The 18,903-nt window shown below is 36.0% G+C and overlaps 1 protein-coding gene across 4 annotated transcripts in view; it reads right to left on the bottom strand.

The window, feature by feature from the left end:
* Nucleotides 1-6,951, bottom strand: part of LOC106870024 (pre-mRNA-processing factor 17) — a 76,386-nt gene extending 69,435 nt beyond the window's left edge. Inside the window, exons 1-2 of one of the 4 annotated variants that reach the window (XM_089365680.1) lie at nt 6,509-6,951; nt 3,021-3,158 (exon numbers count right to left, since the gene is read on the bottom strand). Coding sequence is in view for 3 of the 4 variants with exons in the window: in XM_089365677.1 (XP_089221803.1) it covers nt 3,021-3,182 (162 nt within the window). In the remaining variant the exon portion in view is untranslated. Of the gene's footprint in view, nt 1-3,020; nt 3,190-3,851; nt 3,970-4,537; nt 4,803-6,508 lie in introns of those variants that run through there. The other 3 variants (XM_089365679.1, XM_089365678.1, XM_089365677.1) reach the window with 3 other exon arrangements.
* Between the last annotated feature and the right edge of the window lie 11,952 nt (nt 6,952-18,903).

Here is an 18,903-nt window from a genome sequence, read left to right on the forward strand (position 1 = left end):
GAGTTTGTTCAAAAGCTTTGTAGCAGTCTTTCCTCTTGTCCTTGATGGCTTCAAATAAAAATTGGCCCCTTCTGATCTTGTATGAGGAAGACCAAATGTCTTCATGCACTACCTGCCTAATAAGAAACTCACACACTCATGTTCCAGACAAACTGAAGAAATCTTTCTGTCAAGCATTTTGTCCAGCATGGAAACGGTTCCGCCAGGTCACTGCCAATAAGATCTTACATCATCATACATTTTGTGACAACTGAAAAAATTACAATAGATTTGTTGAGAGCAGAGAAAGTCCCTTTTTAGATGGAGTTTGAAATATCCGCACACATCTTTCATATAATATCCTCTTTTCACCTTTACCTTTTTCCAGCAACACTTAAAGGTTTCGTTAGGAAAGAAAAGGCCTAATCTCTTACATTTAACTGAAGCGTTCATGAAGTATCTATTGTGGTGGGTGGGGCAAAGCTTGTAGCCCACTCCCGGCTGGTTGAAAATAAGGATGAGAGAGTAAGTGGTTTTATGGCCAATAACAGATGGTCTTATCTTTCAGGCTTATTTACATTACAGCTGGTCATAAACCACAATAAAAACATTCAGTTAATTTTCACAAAGGCCTCACCTGACAACCAGATGCATGTGAAGCAAGATAAGGAAATGATCCAAGCTCACTGGATTAACAAAAGGAGAACAGTTTTGTTTTTCTCTCTCTCCATATTAATAGGTTTAGCAGACATCACTGCCATGCTTATGTCATCCTCACAGCAAAAGACTCCAGCAAGTCAAGAATTTTCAGACACTGTTCATCATCGTTGTTTAACATCCGCTTTCCATGCTAGCATGGGTTGGACGATTTGACTGAGGACTGGTGAAACCAGATGGCTACACCAGGCTCCAATCTGATCTGGCAGAGTTTCTACAGCTGGATGCCCTTCCTAACGCCAACCACTCCAAGAGTGTAGTGGGTGCTTTTACGTGCCACGGGCACGAAGGCCAGTCAGCGTCGCCTTCCTGGCACTTGTAAAGATATTCGAGTGAGATTGTTGCCAGTGCCGCTGGACTGGCTCCTGTGCAGGTGGTTCAAAGGGCTAGCCTTGTCCCATTTTCTGTCAAACTGTCAAGGGACATTATCAAAGCCTTGTTGGGTTGGAGTGGTAACTGGAATATTCATTAGCGAAGGTGTTACACTGCAGAATCAAATTTTGGGGGAAATATTACCTAGTGCATGAGAACATGGAGTTGGAAGAGGAACAGCATCCAGGAGGATTTCTCAGAGTTGTTGCCAAGAGAACAGTCTTTTTTGATGATTGGTAAGTAAAGTGGTTCTGTAAGGTTTATAGCTGTACATTGGTAAACAGAAGGGCATGTTACAATGTAAATTCTTTGTTCATAAATAAATATATATTCATTGAATGATTATAAATATTTATCTGTAGGTTAGACAGAACTGGTGCATAGAGCAATGGATACAGTCTAAATTGCTTGCAGTGATAAACTAGAATCCAAGTTCAAATTTCGCCAGGAGTAGATAAAATATATATAAACTATGTAATTAAATATAAACGAGAAAAATATCATTTGGTTGCTCGACCCTTTGGGAAATAACAGCCAAACTCACACTCGCCTTAAAAAAGGAAGGACACAATGAATAATATAGTCCCAGACAAACAAAGTCTAGAATCATTGACTGATCATTGTATGAACGTCTTCGATCATCATAGATCTGTCTGCTTGATCAGGGCTGACTTGGATTAAACATCAACTACCATAGTGCAAAATAGAATGCCTGAAATTAAAACGAAATGGCTACGGTTGGAAATCTTTTGACCATAAGGCTGCACATTCAGTGTCCACCGGGAACCCAATGACAACGGTGAGAAATCTGTGTTTTAGTTTTCTTTTACTTTTAACCATGTGGTAAATCAATTAGGATATAATTATTGATGTCATAAATAACACCAGAAGTACAGTCAGCTGGATACAAAGATGATAGTTGAAATTAGTGGAGTAACTGCACAATAATTCTTCCTACAATAAGCACAAGACCTGAAGTTTTATGGGAGATTGCTAGTGAATTACATTAACACAGTACTCAACTGATACTTATTTTACCGAGCCCGAAAGGATGAAGGACAGACTAGGCCGCGGCGGGATTTGAACTCTAAACGTAAAACCGGAAGAATAACAATGAAAGTTAACCCCTTGTTTTTACTTATAGAACAAGGGACAGTTTAAATTTAAGAACATTTAAAACTATCTAAAACAGTTCGATTACAATACAGTTTTATACAGGATATATATATATATATATATATATATATATATATATATATCATTCAATGAATATATATTTATTTATGAACAAAGAATTTACATTGTAACATGCCCTTCTGTTTATCAATATATATATATATATATATATATATATATATATACACGTACATATATGTATGTGTATCGATTTGGTGTTAGAATATAGCACATCAATAACACAGAACGTTTTGAACCAGATGAAATCATATTGTAAACAAATGAGATAGGCGTAGGAGTGGCTGTGTGGTCAGTAGCTTGCTTACTAACCACATGGTTCCGGGTTCAGTCCCACTGCGTGGCACCTTGGGCAAGTGACTTCTACAAAGCCTTGTGAGTGGATTTGGTAGACGGAAACTGAAAGAAGCTCGTCGTATGTATGTATATATATTTGTGTGTCTGTGTTTGTCCCCCCAACATCGCTTGACAACCGATGCTGGTGTGTTTACGCCACCGTAATTCAATAAGTCCTGGGGTCGATTAGCTCGACTAAAAAGGCGGTGCTCGAGCATGGCCACAGTCAAATAATTGGAACAAGTAAAAGAGTAAATGAGATGGTGTTGTAAAAAACCAGATGAAAGAAGGGAGAGAGACAGAGATGCTGAGGAATGAGAAGAAGCACATGGCGGGAGTTAAAGAAAGAAAGAAACAAAGAGAAAGAGAGAGGAAGGGTGGGAGGGAGTCAATATTATGGTTGTTGTTGCTAATTTATTTACCTTTGAAACAACGTCAGGAGCTGCGACGATGGAGATTTTCGCCGATAAGGAGCTGGTCTGGTCAACTGTTTTTAAGTGGATTTGCGTCTCGTCTTCGGAGCCGGAGTTGATAGATTCCTCTGAACCACTCGCATACTGCTGCAACGATAACATCGACGACATTTGTACTAGAATAAGTTCAGCAGAAATTTGGAATAGTCGCTTCTGATTGGTTGATATTACAGTGAGTTACATGAAAGCTCTTAAAAAAAAAACAAAAAATACATGCTTATATATATATATTTAGCAGAAAACCGATAGAAAATAAAAAGAGAAAACTGATTGGTTATATTATCTTTTTTTTCTGTCTATAATTTTTTTTGTAATTTTCCTTAATATAAATAAAGTATGTAAACGATTTAAATGATTAAATGAAAAATATTTAGGCAGTGAATGAAGAGCAAGTGACCAGCTTGATTGGATATGATGTCGCCATTTTGTGAATTCTTGATGGAAATATGGGATTAGAGTCGGTGGAAGAAAGCATGTGAAAGGCTCTACAAGGGAGTTTCATGTCGCATCTTTTAACTAGAATCGAAGGAGGTAAGTACTTGCCGAAACCTAAAACAACAACCAACACATAACTCAATAATCATTTATCTATATCCACAATCGATTCCATAGAATTTCTTTCTCTTTTACATATTATTTTCTCTGTCTGTCTCAGAATATATCTATCTTTATATCTTGAACTATCTATCATTTTTTTATTATTATTATTATTATCATTATTGTTCTTTATGAATATTCACATGGCGTGGGCAACCGAGGAAGCTTTAACTTTAACCATACCTTCATGTATTTCTCTTTTTCTCACTCTACAAGCACCAAACACTGAAAGAAATCTTTCCTGCCTCTCTCTACACACATATATACACCTCTTCCTATCTTTCTACATACATAACTATATCATTACACACTCACATATGTATGTGTGTGTACACTCATTCACTATATTCTAATACATATATTTATAAAACCGAAAATATGTTATATATGTATAATATACATATATATACACACACAATAATATATATATCTATATAATATAGAATAAACTGTATGTATTACACATAGGATATTCTATAATTATATATATATATAAACCAAGAATGTTATATATGTATAATATATACACAATTATATATACATATATAATATAGAATAAACTATGTATTACACATAGGATATTCTATGATTTTATATATATATATATATATATATATATATATATATATATACCAAGAATATGTTATAAATATGGATATACATACATATACATACACAGACATGTAACAATGTTCTATACTATAACAATATAGAATAAGGTATATTTATATATACACAGGATATTCTATAATATATATACACACACACACACACACACACACACACACACACACACACACATATATATATATATATATATATATATATATATATATAAAACCAAGAATGTTATAAATGCATATACATACAGACATGTAGCAATGTTCTATACTATAACCATATAGAATAAGGTATATTTATATATACACAGGATATTCTATAATATATATATATCAAACGAAGAATATGCTCGGTTTGTGTGTGTATATATATATATGTATATATATATATACTCGCATACATTTTCTATGTAACAGAATAAGCTATATATATATATAATGTAATCTTGGAGTATGCTCCATTCTTCATGTAGCAATTTCCAAAGGAAGATTTCACTACATCACACCACATGACTCTTTAACACACACACACATATATATATATATATATATATATATATATATATACATACACCCGTTACTTTCATTTATATCGTTTTTTCTTCAAGACCTCTACATATTTTCATCACCTTCTGCTAAACCATTTATTTTATTCCTTTCAAATTTCCATTCCTATAATATTAATTACTGCAATGATATTAATTAATACTAATTATTATTATTATTCGATATTAAAATGAATGGGGATGATTCGGTTATGGTTAGCTTTGCTTGTTAGTTTATTTGTTATATTTCTGTATTCCTGAGTGAATTTCTGGTCGTTCTTCTTTTTAAAATATATTAAAATATCTTGAAAAAGATCCTCCTTGTCAGATGTCCAAAAGCAACAACTTCCGGTAGGGAAGACACAGAGAACAAAAATAGATGGATTATTATATTAGCTTCATATGTTGACATGAAAAAATTGTTGTACAGATTTTGAGGGACAGACATAGCATTCTAGTGAAAGTATATGCTAGGAAATACACACACACACACTATATATGTGTGTGATGAGGAAATTAATGGATTTGAAATTCTCTTAAACACAGCACATACACATGGATATACACGCACTCACACACACATGTATGTATATATATACATATATATATTCTAGAGTATGTTCATGGATGCATGTATTTGTATATTTGGGGAACAGCTTCGCTTTTATTAAACATGTTAGCTTGAAAACAAGGCTGTGATCTCGTTTTGCCTTTTTTTTTTTTTGTATTAAGGGCTTGTCATTTTCTTAAGAATCCTATTTATATCTACACATACATATCTACACATACATACATCCATACATACATACATGTGTGTGTGTTCTGTCAAACGAAGCGAAATGATTAATCTAACGATAGTATATAGTGATAACATGGCTTGAGCTGTGATGGCTAAAACGAACTAAAGAACTAACGAGGGCGTGTACCCACTCATTCGTCTTTTCTCTCTTCTGTGTGTGTGTGTGTGTGTGTGTATATATATATATATAATTAGGGGTAGTAGAAACCAGAGATGTAGTATAAGGAGATCAAGCAAGCCCATAATGATCACAGGCGCTCCAAAATGACCATCATATTTGCGATTCCGGACATTGTGTTATCCGTATCCCTCCCTCTCTCTCTCTCTAAGATGGTAGGGTTTTGTTTGGCTGTTATTTTTGCTTAGCCAAGCTGCTGGTGACGGTTTTTAGAAATCGACCGATTTCTTTTTCCTTTGGCGTTATTTCGCCCCAGGTCAGCTTCGATTAAGCAAACCTATGCTCAAAGGCCTCACTTCCATGACCATCCCGTCTTTTTTTTTTTTTTTTGTCTGGTAAACTATATTTTGCTTTATATCAATCAGTTTGTTCTTCCATTTTTGTTCTTTTTTATCTTTTCATAGAACGGTTGGGTGTAAATTGACGAGATTGATATTGGCTGTTATTTCTCGCACAACGAGCGATCACATAGTGGTTTTATTCTGTTTTGATGTGGAAAATTGTATCTCATTGATGTGATTCGGCCGGGGGTGGCAATAAATATAAAATGAAACCATTCTACCATCATCAAAGCCGGAAAAAAGAAAGTTAATTGGGAAATATAGGTATCTACTCGTGAGACTTAAATTAAATTCTATTAATTAATTAATTTCTCTTAAACGTTTCCTACCCTAACACTTGGGTATTTTTTTTTTTACCTTTTACATATCAATTTTTTTTTCTTTTTGTCCTTTTTATACCGAAACAATTATTGTACAGGCTTCTGTTACAGGTACGAGTAGGCTTTCGGATCGAGCTCTGATCCCCTACTTTGTGGCCACATCAGTCGAGTCGGATGGCAATTCTAATCATCATCATCATGGTTATCGTTGGATAGCAGAATCGTTAGCGCTTCGAAGAAAACGTTCGGTAGAAATTTGTTCCGGCTCTTTACACGCTGAGTTCTCATCCCATCGAGGTTAATTTTGCCTTTCATCCCTTCCGGGGTCGATAAGTAAAGTACCAGTCAAGCACTGAGGTCGATGTAATCGACAGGACTCCTCTCCTGTTCCCGAATTTCAGGTCTTGTGCTTATAGTAGAAAAGATTATTATTATTAGTAGTAGTAGCTGTAGTAGGGCGGCGGGCTGGCAGAATCGTTAGCACGCCGGGCAAAGTGCTTAGCGGCATTTCGTCCGTTTTTGCGTTCTGAGTTCAAAATCCGCCGAGGTCGACTTTGCTTTTATCCTTTCAGGGTCGATTAAATAAGTACCAGTTGATTACTGGGGTCGATGTAATCGACTAGCCCCTTCCTCCAAAATGTTTGGCCTTGTGCCTATAATGGTAAGGATTATTATTATTAACAATAGTATGGCGAGTGAATTGGCAGAACCGGTAGAGCGACATACAAAACACTCACTATATTTAGTTGCGTCCCTTTAAGTTCTGAGTTCGAACCCTTCTTTCGATTGACTTTTTTTTTATTCTTCCAGGGTCGATAAAATAGGTACAGTTTAAGTGCTGGGTCCAATGTAATCAACTGTAATCCCCTTTCCAGATGTATACCTTGTGCCGAAGATGTTTTTTAAGACGGCGCGGACAAAATGCTTAGCGGTATTTTGTCCGTCTTTATTTTTTTGGTTCAAATTACGCCTAGGTCGACTAGACAAAGTAAGCCCCAATTGAGCACTGAGGTCGATTTAATCGAGTAGCTCCTTCCCCCAAAATTTCAGGTCTCCTTTCTATATTAGAAAGGATCATTATTATTATTATTGCGAGAGAGCAAATGGATTATCCAGGCTTGGTGATTCAGTTAACATTTACGGCCCTTTATTTTCCCAACCGTTTCAAATCCCTTCCATATCGACTTCTGTGTTTTTTTGTTGTTTTTTTTCATCTCCCCCGGGTTCTGTAAAATAAAGTACCACTGAAAATACTGTCGGCGTGTGTGGGGTGGGTGGGTTCAACCGATTTCGTTTCGCCTTTTTTTTTTCTTTGCCTCCCTCCTTCTAAAATTAGTCGTTAGAAATGATAATAATTATTAAGTTACTCGACTTCTCTCTCTCCGCCCCGCTCTTAGTCGAATATAGTAGCAGTAATTTTACTACGACAGCGCTGGTCCTCTCTGTTATTATTATTATTATTTTTTTCTTCTTCTCTTCCTTTTCCGACTTGACATTTTCGAAATAAATAATTTTACGAATCCCCAGTCTTTCTTTTGCACACATAGTGTGTGTGTGTTCCTTTCAATTTACTCTATGTAGTCACACTTCTTATCCTTATCCCTTGCTATTAATCTCTTCATTTAAAAGGTAGCTTAGGTTATCACGATGATTTTTCTTTCATTATCATTGCTCATTCATTTTCTGTCAATTTTTACCTGTGTTGATGGTGATCTGTTTTATATAATATATAATATCTGTATATATATACATATAATAGATTTTAATATCAGTATTGTGAGAACAAGGTTCCTGGAAATATAATTGAGCTTCATGTTGCTGTGTGTGTGTGTGTGTATATATATATATATATATATATATATATATATATATATATAATACGTATATACACACATACACATAGGCTATGAATGTTATGGTTAATCCGAAGTTTAAGGTCGATTTGTCTTTGTTATTTAGTTTTTATCACTATGCCCGTTGTTGTTGATATAGTTGTTAACGTTGTTTATCATAATAATGAAATAATGAAGTGATAATTAAGGGACGAGTTATGAATATCTAATTCAGTTGTATTTTATATTTATTTCGCGTACGCTCTGACTTCATCATTTCTATCGCAACTTACGCTATCTCTAGAATGGTCGTATCTATCTTAAGACTTGTTTCGTCGTAACTCATCTTTTTGTAGCACTGTCGCTAAATACTTAATTCCTCAAGCTTCCTCTTCGAATTTTGTTTTTTTTTTCTTTTTCTTTTTCGTCTTTTGATTTATTTTCCCCCCTCCCGCCTTACCACCACCAAGGCAGAGAAATTCTAGCGTCGTAATGGCATGGTGGTAGAAGAAATTTTTCAACCGGTAGTGGTCGTGGTGGCGGTGATGTCTTGTGCTTTTAGACTGTGATGTAAGTCCCAAGTATCTTGTTTAATCAGGAGGAACATTTTCGGCATCCCACTGCGAAAAAAATTTGGTAGGAGTGAGAAGGAATCGTGATATTAAGAGTAAAAGAGGTTTCGAAAATTCTGTTATTTCTGTGTTAGGGCATAAAAGCTTGTGCACTCGTTCCAAAGGCTAACTGGGTATAAATTGAGTAATAACGCACCTTGTGTGTGAGTGCGTGTAATTTATATGTACATACCACGAAGATGCATATCTAGATGTATGCATATGTATTTGTGATTGCGTATATATTTATATACACTCACACAAGGTACCGATTTGTTTAATGTCTACATTTGCCTATACATGTTGTTATATGTGTATATTGTGCATCTGTTGCGCGTGCATATATATGCTAATGTCGATATTTGTAAATATTGTTTAAATGCATGTCTATATATTTGTCTGATATCTATATACATATGCTTGTACTCAAATTGATTTTAGATCGAAAAAAATCATCCACCCCCCTCCTTTCATCGCACATATACACACACGTCTCAATAACCTCTTGTATAGCATATCCAAGCTGTCTGCAGAAAAACGTGTGTGCGTGCCTGTGTGTATATATATATATATATATATATATATATATATATACACGTGTGTGTGTGTGTGTGCATTAAATTCTATATTTAGTTATTTGTTTACAGAAAGACAAGAGGCACTAAACGGTCGATCAGCCGCTTGTATTGGCTTTATTTCACAAACCCGTTCACGCTAGCGTGTCTATGGTTTCAGCCACAGACTCACACACACACATGTGTGTGGTGTGTGTATGTGCACGCACACGCGATCATGCACATTTAATGTTGTGTGAAACCTGCTGTGACAACTGGTGTCGTTGTGTGTTTTTTTTTTTAATTATTGTTATTATCAGTCAACGAGAGATGTTTGAAGTTGTTCTCCTAGCTAGAAATAACAGCTAAATTCTCAATTTTCTCTTCAAATCACACCCTACCGGCTTAAAAAAAAAAAAAAAAAGCAAAGAAAATGCACGAGATAATGTAGTCCTATATACTATGTATCTCGAAGAACGGTTTTGTTCTGAGCCAAGAACGTCTTTGATCCAGGTTTTCTTGGACCGGGGTGAATGACCTGGGCTTCAACAACAGCGTCAAAGCACTCTGAACCGACGAGGGAACTTCTCTGCCATTGCTCGAGCTGCTGGACATAGCGACGAAAATCAACCTCCTCGTATCGGTCATACTCTGTCGTCGTCTTTGGATAATGTCGTTTTCGGTACGAGTTGGTTGCGACTGATACATATTTGATGATAGGTTTTGCGCAACGAAAGCTCACCTGGGGTTAATAATAGTAGTAATAACACGAAGTTAGCGAATGTACCTAACTTAGGTTAGTTTTAATTACATTATTCATACCCTAGCATTTTATGTAGTGCTACAAAACCTCTAAAATGATGACAGGTTGACCATGTTTAGAATATTTTCTAGTTCAGTGTTGGCTTGGTAGACAACTAGTATTGTTTTCCCTTTCTTGTATAGTGTACTGATAGTTGTTTAATTTATCCCTTTTTTCATGTTTGTATTATTCCTCTCTTCCCCACTCTCCATTGATATTATGGATGTCATCACTAAACCTGTTAGGGAGTCATGAACATCATTGCTTCCCATGGTGAGCCGTCATATTATACATGCCTAAGGCTTTGTTGCTCAGTGTTCTCACTCATCCCACCCACAAGATCATTTGGACAATTTCAAAAAATACACTTGTTCAGTTTGTGCCAATGAAGGAGTGTCCATGCAGGGGTTTCTCAGTCTACTAGAAATAGCAACCAGCTGGTTCTCATTTCACAGTTTTTTTTTTTTTTTCGTTTAAAAAAAAAAAAAAAGGATACGTTTGCTAATAATACGTAGTTGTAATCTTCCACTATGCAATATGACACAGACAAGATGTCATTTACTGCCAGAATGTTTTTGAGCAAAACTCTTATTCCATAAGCTCTGACCTGGAGCTCAACAACAGGTTCTAACCATTTGACTGATTGGATTCTGTCTCTCTTTCTCTCTCAAAACATACTTTTGCACTTCATCTTATGAATAAGAATGACCATCACACAATCTCGTTTTCTGTTTCCTTCACTTTAAAGAACCAATTTCAGCAGGTAGTTGACTTTCAATTTTAAGTTGAAACTAATTTAAGTGAAGACATGTAAAGAAAAAATAAAATAAAATAAATTTTTTTGCATAGGCACAAAGTTATATCGACCCCCACAGAAGGACAAAAGATAAAGTTTTATCTCAGCAAGACTAAATTTGTTTTTCAAAAGAATACATTGTGAAATTTTCAGCTAATTGGTTTCATGGTTTGGTTTTGATTTCTGGCTAAGGAAGACATTTCATTTAAGTTGATAATTTTCGTTCTAATTATCAGTAAGTGTTGCAACACAATATTTCTTTTAAGAAATGACAGGATTCTTAACTTTTTTTGATGATGGATTACAGAAACGTTTGAATGTCATTCTTAAATGCTTAATGGAAGAATTTTGGCTTGTTCTCTATGCTTTCTGAATTCTGATCCCACCAAAATCCACTGCCTTTTCCATTCTGCTGGAATCAGTATATAAGTACCAGGCATGTATATAATTTATATATCTATCCAGTAATTGGATACTCTTAGATTTAGTTCTCTCCTCACTTTTTTTTTTTTCTGCATGTGCTCCTGTTGGCCATCATTTTCACTAATCTAGACACCATCATGGAAATTTATATTTTTTCTAACTTAATATAATAATAAGGAAAATATAAGTATTACGTAGTTTAACACATCTTCTGTAAGGAAAATGGACCTAACCTTTAAAAAAAAAAAATGGTTTCTGACTTTTTGGTTAAAATGCTTCTCTTGGTTTGGTGTCCTGTACAAAGATGACAGAACAAACCTCAACGGTGAGTGTGTCTATTGGGTGTAATAGTGTTTCTTTCCGGTTCTCTTTCTCTTATCTGTAAGTACTTGTGAAAAACTAGGAAGGGTTGCATTAATGAGGGAATCTATGTGGTCATTCTGTCTGCTAGAAAAAAGCAACCAGATCTCCCTCAGATAACAATCTGCTGTCTTTAAACAAACAAACAAACAAAACAAGACAAAGCAGGTTGGGGTGGGAAGAAGTTGTTAATGTAGGTATCCTTTAAAAGACATTATGGTCACAGCTGGTTTTTGGCTATCGTTATGATTGACCGAGGGCTAAACAACAACTGGGAAGGGTGTTGCCATGTTCTTTTATTATTTATTTGTACTTTGCCTGTTGCTCTGACATAGATAAAAGCCATAAATACATATTGCCTGTACACACATACACACGCATTTATATACCAGCCAATCTGACAGTATATTTGTGTCTATATATCAATTTATGTCATTTATATATATATATATATATATATATATATATATATATATATATATATATATATATATAAATGTATATCCATACATATATATATGTGTGTGTGTGTGTGTGTAAGAAGCTCACACACCTGTGCGAGTGCTTATCAGTATATCTACCTGTCTGTTTATTAATTATGAAAGCTATCTACATCATCTCTACATATCTTTAGGTATATGTGTCTTTATGCAATCACATATACACCCACATCTGTCACTAATATATCTCTCTATATCTCTTGTGTGTGTGTCTCTCTCTCTATAGCAATCTGTTTTTCTTATTGTGTCTCTCCCCGGTATTATATATATATACACACACATATATATATATATGTATATCTCAATGAATCTTAAATGTTCTTACTACCTACCAAACTAACCAATGTCTACTTACTAAAGAACCTACCCTCACCATCACATTTACATTACTAGTTTTACTTTGGTTCGTAGATATTAAATTTCCATCTTGCAAAATTCTCCTTGCATGGTTTTCCTTACCTCATTCCCACCTTCATCCGTTTCTCGAAGAATTTCGTAATTCTGGACTGTTTAAAGACGCTCTCACCCTTCCTCACACAAACACTGAGATGTTTAATAGTAAATAAAGTCATTATGGAAGACTATGTATGTCTTATTTATCTGTAGCAGTCTACCTGTAGTCAGTGTGTATATGTTTGTTTGTGTCTATATGTATTTGTTTGTGAATGTATCTATGTGCCTCTCTTCACACCTCTATGTTTGTGTATGTCTTCTTGACGCTATATCTGTCTATACCTTTTCTTATACATCTCTCTACATCACAATTCTATCCACCTATACATTTGTCCACCTACACATTTATCCACCTACCCACCTAATTATCTCTCTCTCTCTCTGTCTGTCTCTCTGCCTATCTACCTATCTATCTGCCTACCTATGTATTTATTTATCTGCCTGCCTGCCTGCCTGTCTGTCTGTCTGTCTGTCTGTCTGCCTATCTATCTATCTATCTATCTATCTATCTGCCTGGCTGTCTGTCTGTTTATCTATCTGCCTTTCAGTTTACCTGCGTTTCTACTTACCACCTTTCTGTTTACCGGCCTGTCTCTAAACCTTCCTATCTATCTATCTACCTACCTCTCTACCTACATACCAAGCTATCTACCTATCTCTCACTATATCTCTCTCTCACCCTATCTGTCTCTCTATCTCTGTCACTCTCTATCTGTCTTTCTCTCTCTATAAGTCTCCCTCTCTCTCTCTCTCTTAACTATCTCTCTTAACTATCTTTATCCGTCTCTGTCTCTATCTATCTCTCCCTCTTTCTTTCTATCTGTCTCTCTGTCTCTCTATCTATCTCTCTCCCTCTCTCTATCTATCTCTCTTTCCCTCTCTCTTCCACTCTATCTATCTCTTTCCCTCTATCTCTCTTTCCCTCTCTCTTTCCTTCCCTCTATCTATCTCTCTTTCCTTCTCTCTATCTATCTCTCTTTCCCTCTCTCTATCTATCTCTCTTTCCTTCTCTCTATCTCTTTTCCTCTCTCTCTCTCTCTCTCTCTCTCTCTCTCTCTCTCTCTCTCTCCCCCTATACTTCCATTTATATCTATCAATCCATATTTACCTATCTCAACCTGTATTGCCATCTACCTCTCTGTCTACTACCTCTATCTATATATCTATTTATATATGTGTGTATGTATCTCCATCTCTCAATCTATCTGACTGTCTCTATAGGCCACTCTCCTTTTCTATCTCTCTCAATTTCTCTATCTCTATCCACCATGTGTAATGTGCATATATTTATCTGTTGCTAGATATGTAGTTTCACCTGCCTGTTGGTATACCTGCCCACCTGTTGATCTGTGCATCTTACCCACCTGTCAGTTTCTTCAGATATATACCTACCTGTCTATCTGTTGATATATGTCTCCTGAGTTTCTTAGTTATATAACTAAAAACGCTGTCCAAAATAGTATTCAATACCTATTTTAATGTACAATTCATATTCTCTTATATAACTGGATTTTGGGCTTTGTATCGCACTTACCAAATATTTACTCCTCAAAATTGCAAGTGAAAGACACCACTTATATGACAGTGACACTCATTTACAAGTATCGCCCAAAGTCAAGGGCGAAAGGATGGCTGTGTGTTGTAGTTTGCTTTCTAACTAGATGATTTTGGGCAAGTGTCTCCTACTAAAACCTTGGGCCAACCAAATCCTTGTGAGTGGTTTCGTTAGACAAAACCTGAAAGAAACCAGATGTGTGTGTGTGTGTGCACATGTTTGTCTCTCTTTGTCTTGACATAGTGTGATAGTTGTAAATGAGTGTCACTCATAAGCTGTGTCATTCATTTTCCTGTGGCCAGACCTGATGGCTATAGGAAAATATTACCTTGCTTGGAGATAAGGGAGGGCTGGTTCTAGGAAGGACATCTAGCCGTAGTAAAACTGCTTCGACAAACTCCATCTGACCCGTGCAAACTTGGAAAAGTGAATGTTAAAGTGATGGATGGATGTATGTGTGTGTGTGTGTGTGTGTGTCTATCTATATATATGTGCGTGTGTGTGTGTGTCTATATATACATGTGTGTATGTGTGTGTGTATATAGGTATACTTGTGTTTATATATGCATGCATATTTTTATGCGTATATCTTTGTGTATTTATGTGCACACACACACACACACACACACACACACATATATGGGTGTCTGTATGTATATAGGTGTTTGTGTGTGTGTATTTTATGCACAACTCAGCAGTGTCCAAAGTTTAGAGTCTTCTCTGAAAACATGTCAGGCCATAAGGGATACTATTACCTTACACACACACACACATTGTTTAAATTCCCCTGTTCTATACTTGCGTGGGTCTGGTAGAATTTGTCGAGGCAGATTTTCCACTGCTGGATGCCCACCCTGTCGCTAACACACACCTGTTTTCAAGCAAGTTAACATTTCTCCGTAGCCAGACATGTTTTACACGGAAGACTGGAAACGAACAACACCGCTTGTATGAGGGTGATGCTCATTTACAAACCATCATGTGATGTCAAAGCAAGGGTATACATATACGCGCGCGGCTTTCGGTTTCCATCTACCAGATCTACTCACAAGGCTTTAATTGGCCCGGGGCTATAGTAGATGACACTTGCCCAAGGTGCCATGCAGTGGGGCTCAACCAAAGACCACATGGTTGGGAAGTTAGCTTCTTAAACACAGTACGCCTGCACCTTATGTGTGTGTGTTCCTTTGTGTACAATGCGTACGTATGTGTGCATATGTATGTCTGTGTGTTTGTGTTGTTATAAATATATATATATATATATATGATAGATAGATAGATCTATGTATGTGTAGATTTGGATGTATATATTAATATATATACCATTGTTTACGTACATATATTCACACACACACACACGTGTGTGTATAAATACATACATACACACACACACACACACACACACACACTATATATATATATATATATATATATATATATATATATATATATATATAAAGCTTTCTTGAAGACGATCAGAAGCGGTAAATGATAATGAAGTGGGATGGGGAAGAGTGAAGAGATGTAGGGAGTGTGTGAAGGAGAAACTCACATTTTATTACAGATTTATTATTATTATTATTTTCAATATCTTATTCTATTTATCTTACTGATTCGTGTTCTTAATTATTTTAATTCTACAATTCCAAAGCTGGCTACAATCGCTCGATTGTAATGTTATTGAATGCTCTCGCTCTCTCTCTCTCTCTCACGTACACACCCTTCTTCGTCTTCTCTCAGCAATACTTCAACAACCGCCGCTACTACCACCATCCACGTTACCACCATCCGATTTAAAAGCAGTCGGTGCTTGTTAATGTTGATGATGGTGGTGGTGGTAGTTGTAATGGTAGTAGAAGTAATAGTAGTGGTAGTAGTGGTTGTGGTGACGGTGGTTATGGCTGAAGGAGATGGTTGCGGCGGCAGCTACGGCGGCGGTGGTGGCGGTGGCGGCGGCGGCGCTAGCTTGTCACATGCAAGCAACGTCCTTTTGTTCGGTGAAAAGAAACTACAGAATAAATAAATAAATAAATGAAATGAAATGAAACGAAATGAAACTAGAGGAAATATCTATCGATAAAGATCTGTGTTGTTGTTCTTGTTCTTGTCGTAGTTGTTGCTGTGGTTGTTACACTAGCACCGCTGATGTCAGTGTCCTTGAGAAATGCATGAACGTCACACAGTCTCATTTCGCTTCGTTTATATTATAAACGCGAAGTGTGTGTGTGTGTGTGAACGGAAGAAATTATCTTTGTTGAAATTTAATCACTTCAAATGGTTTCTTCTGACAAAATAGATTTCAGTGGTTTTTATTGTTTATAAGATAGACATTTTTGGTAAATGTGTTGGTATTTGGTCTTCTGGTGTATCTCCCTTTTTTCATTTTATTTATTGCATTTTGTTAGGGGGGATGGGTAAGGTGAGATCGGGGCTGGATGTCTATCTATCTATCTTAACTGTCTATCTATTTATCTATCTATCTATCTATCTTAACTGTCTCTCTGTCTCTCTGTCTCTATCTATCTCTCTGTCTATCTATCTATCTTAACTGTCTCTCTGTCTCTATCTATCTATCTATTTATTTATCTATCTATCTATCTGTGTGTGTGTGTCTTATTCTATCTTTCTATCTCTGTCTCTCTGTCTCTGTTTACCTCTATTTCCGTGTCTTAACTCGGTATATCTATCTGCCTCTTCTTTCCTCGTTTTCTTATCACCCACATTCAATCTTCGTTACCATCATCATCATCATCATCTTCACAACCGCCACTACCATCAGTCATCATCATCATCATCATCATCATCAATCTCATCATCATGCACCGCAGCTGCCCTAGTTCTTTCGCCTACCTCAAGTCTTTTCTTTTCCTCTCTCTTTTTCTCTCTCTCTCTCTCTCTCTCTCTCTCTCTCTCTCTCATAACCCATCACTATTTTGAGCTTTTGTGTTGTCAAGCCGTCAAAAGCTTGCAGTCCTCCTTTTACGATAGTCAGAAAGTCACAGCATTCTGAGATGGTTCTCTCTTCTCTCTTCTATGTGTTATGTATTCCGTGTTAAGTTTGACGTTTGATTGTATCATTATGTATGCTTTTTGCTGACTCTTCTTTCCTACCACGCCCCTCCCCCCTCCCCATCTCTCCTTCCCCCCTCCCCCCCTCTATCAGATTCTTATTCTTGTTTCTGTTGATGTCACATGAATTGAATTTTTATGTTTAGAAATTATGTAATTAATTAATATCAGAAAGGAATTTTATTCTCGCTTCTGAGGTGGTTGAAGAAATCAGGAACATGACCACCACTAAAATAGAGGTCAACCTCTGGCACGCCAAGTCCACACGTCCTGTTTTTCTTTTTTTTCTTTTTTTTTTTCTTCTTTTTCTTCTATTGTCCTGTTCTAGCTATTTTGTATTTCTCTTCTTTATCTCACTGATATTATACTAGCAAGGTATGAAATTCATAACCTGCTATTTATGTAGGTTTCTTTGGAAAAAAGATTCCAAGCCTCAGTTCTATGTTGAAATCAAAATTAATGTAGGTACCGTGGAGTGGCAGAGCTTTGGATGAAAATACCTGATGGAATCTAATTTTTACAGCCTTACCTGTCCAAGTTTTTGACTCAAATCTTGCTAAGATTAACGTTGCTTCTTCTGATGGGGATTTGGGGGTTAATAATGTAATTATCAGGTATGTGTTACAATCAATTTGCCCTCTTAAATGTGTGACCTTGTGCCATTATGACTTATTATTATAGCACAGTGGCTAGCAGAACAATATGAGAAACCTTGTGCTGTCTGTTAGAATCAGAAGAGTGATGGTAAAAATTTTTTGTGGTGGATGGTAGGATTGGGTAAGCAATGGCAAAGAAGCTGGTGGAATTGGTAGAGCAATAGAGGAGTTTTTCTTACGGGTGGCAAAATTGGTACGATGAAGCAGAAAATAGAAGTTGCCTTCAGTTATGTTTGTGTTTTAAGTTCAAATCCCAGTGGTTCAATTTTTTGCTTTCTATTGTTTGCTGGTCAATTTGTCCCATTCAACTTCTTGCGTTGATCTGTTCCATCCCACCCACCTATCTCTTGTCAATTTTATCTGTTAGAAAAATTATTTTATTGTAAAAGTCGAAAAACTACTTTAAAATGTGGATCTGAATTGTTTCTGTGTCTCAATATGTCTACTGTTGAGTTCAGTCTGTTTCAATGAAATCAGTATCAATGACCTTATATTTAGAAGTCTGTACACACCCTCTTATTTATAGGAATACCGGCATTGTGCTTTACAGATGAAAAATAAGATTTTAAAAAATTATTTTCTGATTGACAACAGGTGTGTTGTTTTTCTCTAGAATTACAAATTTATGCAGCTTGTCAATGTTGTTGGAGTTTGTCTCTGATTGTGTGTGTGGCGAAAATCTGGTGCATGTTGAAGAGAAATTGCTTTTTAAATTTGTAATAATACACTACATTATAAACATCACACTTGTCATGACTGATGACATATCCTGCTAAATTTAGCTACAGGATAATTCTTTCTCATTTTTACCAACATTGGGA

Source organism: Octopus bimaculoides, chromosome 18 (genome assembly GCF_046866305.1).
Source record: "Octopus bimaculoides isolate indiv1 chromosome 18, ASM4686630v1, whole genome shotgun sequence".
NCBI lineage: Eukaryota > Metazoa > Mollusca > Cephalopoda > Octopoda > Octopodidae > Octopus > Octopus bimaculoides.